The sequence below is a fragment of the Euprymna scolopes genome, chromosome 6 (assembly GCF_053919585.1).
Source record: "Euprymna scolopes isolate OS-2025 chromosome 6, ASM5391958v1, whole genome shotgun sequence".
NCBI lineage: Eukaryota > Metazoa > Mollusca > Cephalopoda > Sepiida > Sepiolidae > Euprymna > Euprymna scolopes.
Window position 1 is genome coordinate 43,335,378 of NC_136487.1, and position 2,500 is coordinate 43,337,877.

The 2,500-nt window shown below is 29.6% G+C and overlaps 1 protein-coding gene across 2 annotated transcripts in view; it reads right to left on the reverse strand.

The window, feature by feature from the left end:
- Positions 1-2,500, reverse strand: part of LOC145277620 (forkhead box protein F1-like) — a 140,747-nt gene that overhangs the window by 130,865 nt on the left and 7,382 nt on the right. The window contains exon 2 of one of the 2 annotated variants that reach the window (XM_080129156.1): positions 673-902. The exons of the other annotated variant lie outside the window; for it this stretch is intronic. Coding sequence (XP_079985282.1) covers positions 874-902 — 29 coding nt within the window. The 3' untranslated portion in view covers positions 673-873. Of the gene's footprint in view, positions 1-672; positions 903-2,500 lie in introns of those variants that run through there. 2 annotated transcript variants of the gene reach the window in all.

Genomic DNA, 2,500 nt, shown 5'->3' on the forward strand with positions numbered 1-2,500 from the left:
ATATTTGCGTGTATATACATTTAAGTATATATATATTTTATTTCCATCCATGAAGTATTATATAGACATATATATTTCTTCACCTCTGAAGTATTACACGCACACATTATATATATATATATATATATATATATATATATATATATATATATATATATATATATATATTCATCTGTGAAGTATTATATATATGTGCAAAAGGCTATATGTGTTTCTCTCCATATTTTCAAACTATCTTTTCCGGAAACTAAAGTTGTAGAGCTGCGCTAGCGGCCTGAAAGGATTGGATTTCTTATGGACTTTTTTTATGGCGCTTTATTCGGTTAGAATTTTTTTTATAAAGTCAAAAAGAATCAAATTAAAAAAAAAAATAGTTATATTTATTTTGTACATTCATCTTAGTTTATTTTTAATCAATTCATATGCGTATCATGTCGGTACATTGGTAACGTCGCCAGCTTTGACTGCTATAGCTTTTCTTTAGATTTCGGATTTTATCTGTGACTATGAAAATCACGATTACAATAATATAATCTGGACAAATTATATATATATATATAAATAAAATTTGTTTACACATGTGTTTTGTAGTGGAGTTATTGATAAAACCATTAATTTGACATTAACAGTTTTTTCTTCTATTAGAAAATTTACTAACAAGAAAACTACCAGTTTTGTTGACAAAAATTTATTAAAAATGAAAAGGTTTCAAGGTTTCTTTTTAAATATACAAAAAGAGTAACCAATCGAATCTTGAAATGGTCAATAAATAGCGATACTCATGACATCTTCTACACATGGACCGAATGGAATGAACATGGAGTAGCCCTGTGAACTCTTGATGCTGGTGAATATATTGGTCGGGAGATTGGATTATAGTCTGAAATAACTGAGATAATACTCTGAAAAATAAAATTATGCGCGGATAAATATTTATGTAACCAAGAAAATTATTCAATTTAGATGAGTTTTTCAAATGACATTTAAAAGATATACCAAACAAAAGAAAAATAAAATTAACCCAATTGATGCTATTAAAAAGAAAATCACTAGTTGGATTATTACTGTTACTGTTCTTATATTTGTTGTTTTCGCAGAGTTTTTATTATTGCTGCAACATCTGACGGTCACTGGGCAGATATTTTTAAATTTAGGAACATATACAATTTTGAATAAACTGTTTATGCCACGGGGTAGATTATTCTCATTCCCTCTGCTAATACCGGAAAGAAGTGTTACTTAAAAAATTAATAAGGAGAAAAAACAAAACTAAACAAAAACTAAACAAAAACAAAAAAACTTTAGACCAAGGTTTCCCTAAATTTCAGGGCACCATGAGCAGGGGCAGGGCAAAGTTTTTTTTACGGAGCACTAACAAGATAATTTCTAAAACAAATATGAAAAACATTAATTTAGAATTTCAAGTTATATTTGTTCATTAGTTGTTCCTGTTCGAGATTTTACAATATTTTCGTGTTTGCAACCATTTTTGTTTTTGATTAATAAAAAAATTGTAGCATTTTGTTAACTTATTTTTCTTTTCTTTTTCATGAACCATCCTGAAACACTGTCACCTGTAGTTATGCATCACCTCTTTCTTGTAAAAAGAAAGAAAAATTAAATTTAATTTTTCCATATAAAGCATTTGGCCCTCTTTAAGAAAGGGCTTGCGGAACCCGTCAGTCTCACCCAATTTGGGAAACCCCGCATAAAGTTTGGAAATACCACAATCTAAACCATAGCATTTCCAAACTTCATGCTTTTTATTTTGTTTTTAATATAGGAGTTATTTATGGATAAGCAATTTTTCTTTTTTTTTGGAATGATTAAAACAATTAACAATTCACTGTTGTCTGTAGAATGGACATTTTGCTAGGTTTTAAAACCTATTAAATGGAATACAAATAAACACGGCCTAATTTCCACAAGGTGACCATACGTTTTAATTTTCACGAACTATTTGCTTTCATCCCGTAGGGAATTGAGAGCAGACAGATTTTTTTCATCCTTACCCTGACCCTAGCTGACCCTAACGGCATTTAAGGGTGTGCCAATCCCAATTAGAAGCGATGAAAATTTTGAACTGACCAATTTGAATGGCGCTAAGATTTTTTTTTTGCACGTGGTAGCGTAGAGACTTTCTGAATAGTTTTATAGTTTTGTTTTTTTAAAGGATAGTAACTCTTACTGGCAGGAATTCTTTTAAAGGAATGTAGGGGGGGGGGAATTGGTCAACTTATTTTGATTTAATTATTTGAGACCTATTTGCGTTAAAAATGTAAAATTTAATAGAAGTATTAAGTTCGCTAAAACATGTTTTGCAAGCATCTTAATCTTCCATCGACAGATGGATATCTCTAGAAACCCTATCCAGTCGTGCGTGATAATAAAATATCTTTGGGGCTTGTTAAGATAGAGTCGACGGATCGATTTAAAAAAAATATTCCGTTTTAAGCAAAAATATTATGTACTTATTTGTCACGTCGAAAAGAGTAATATA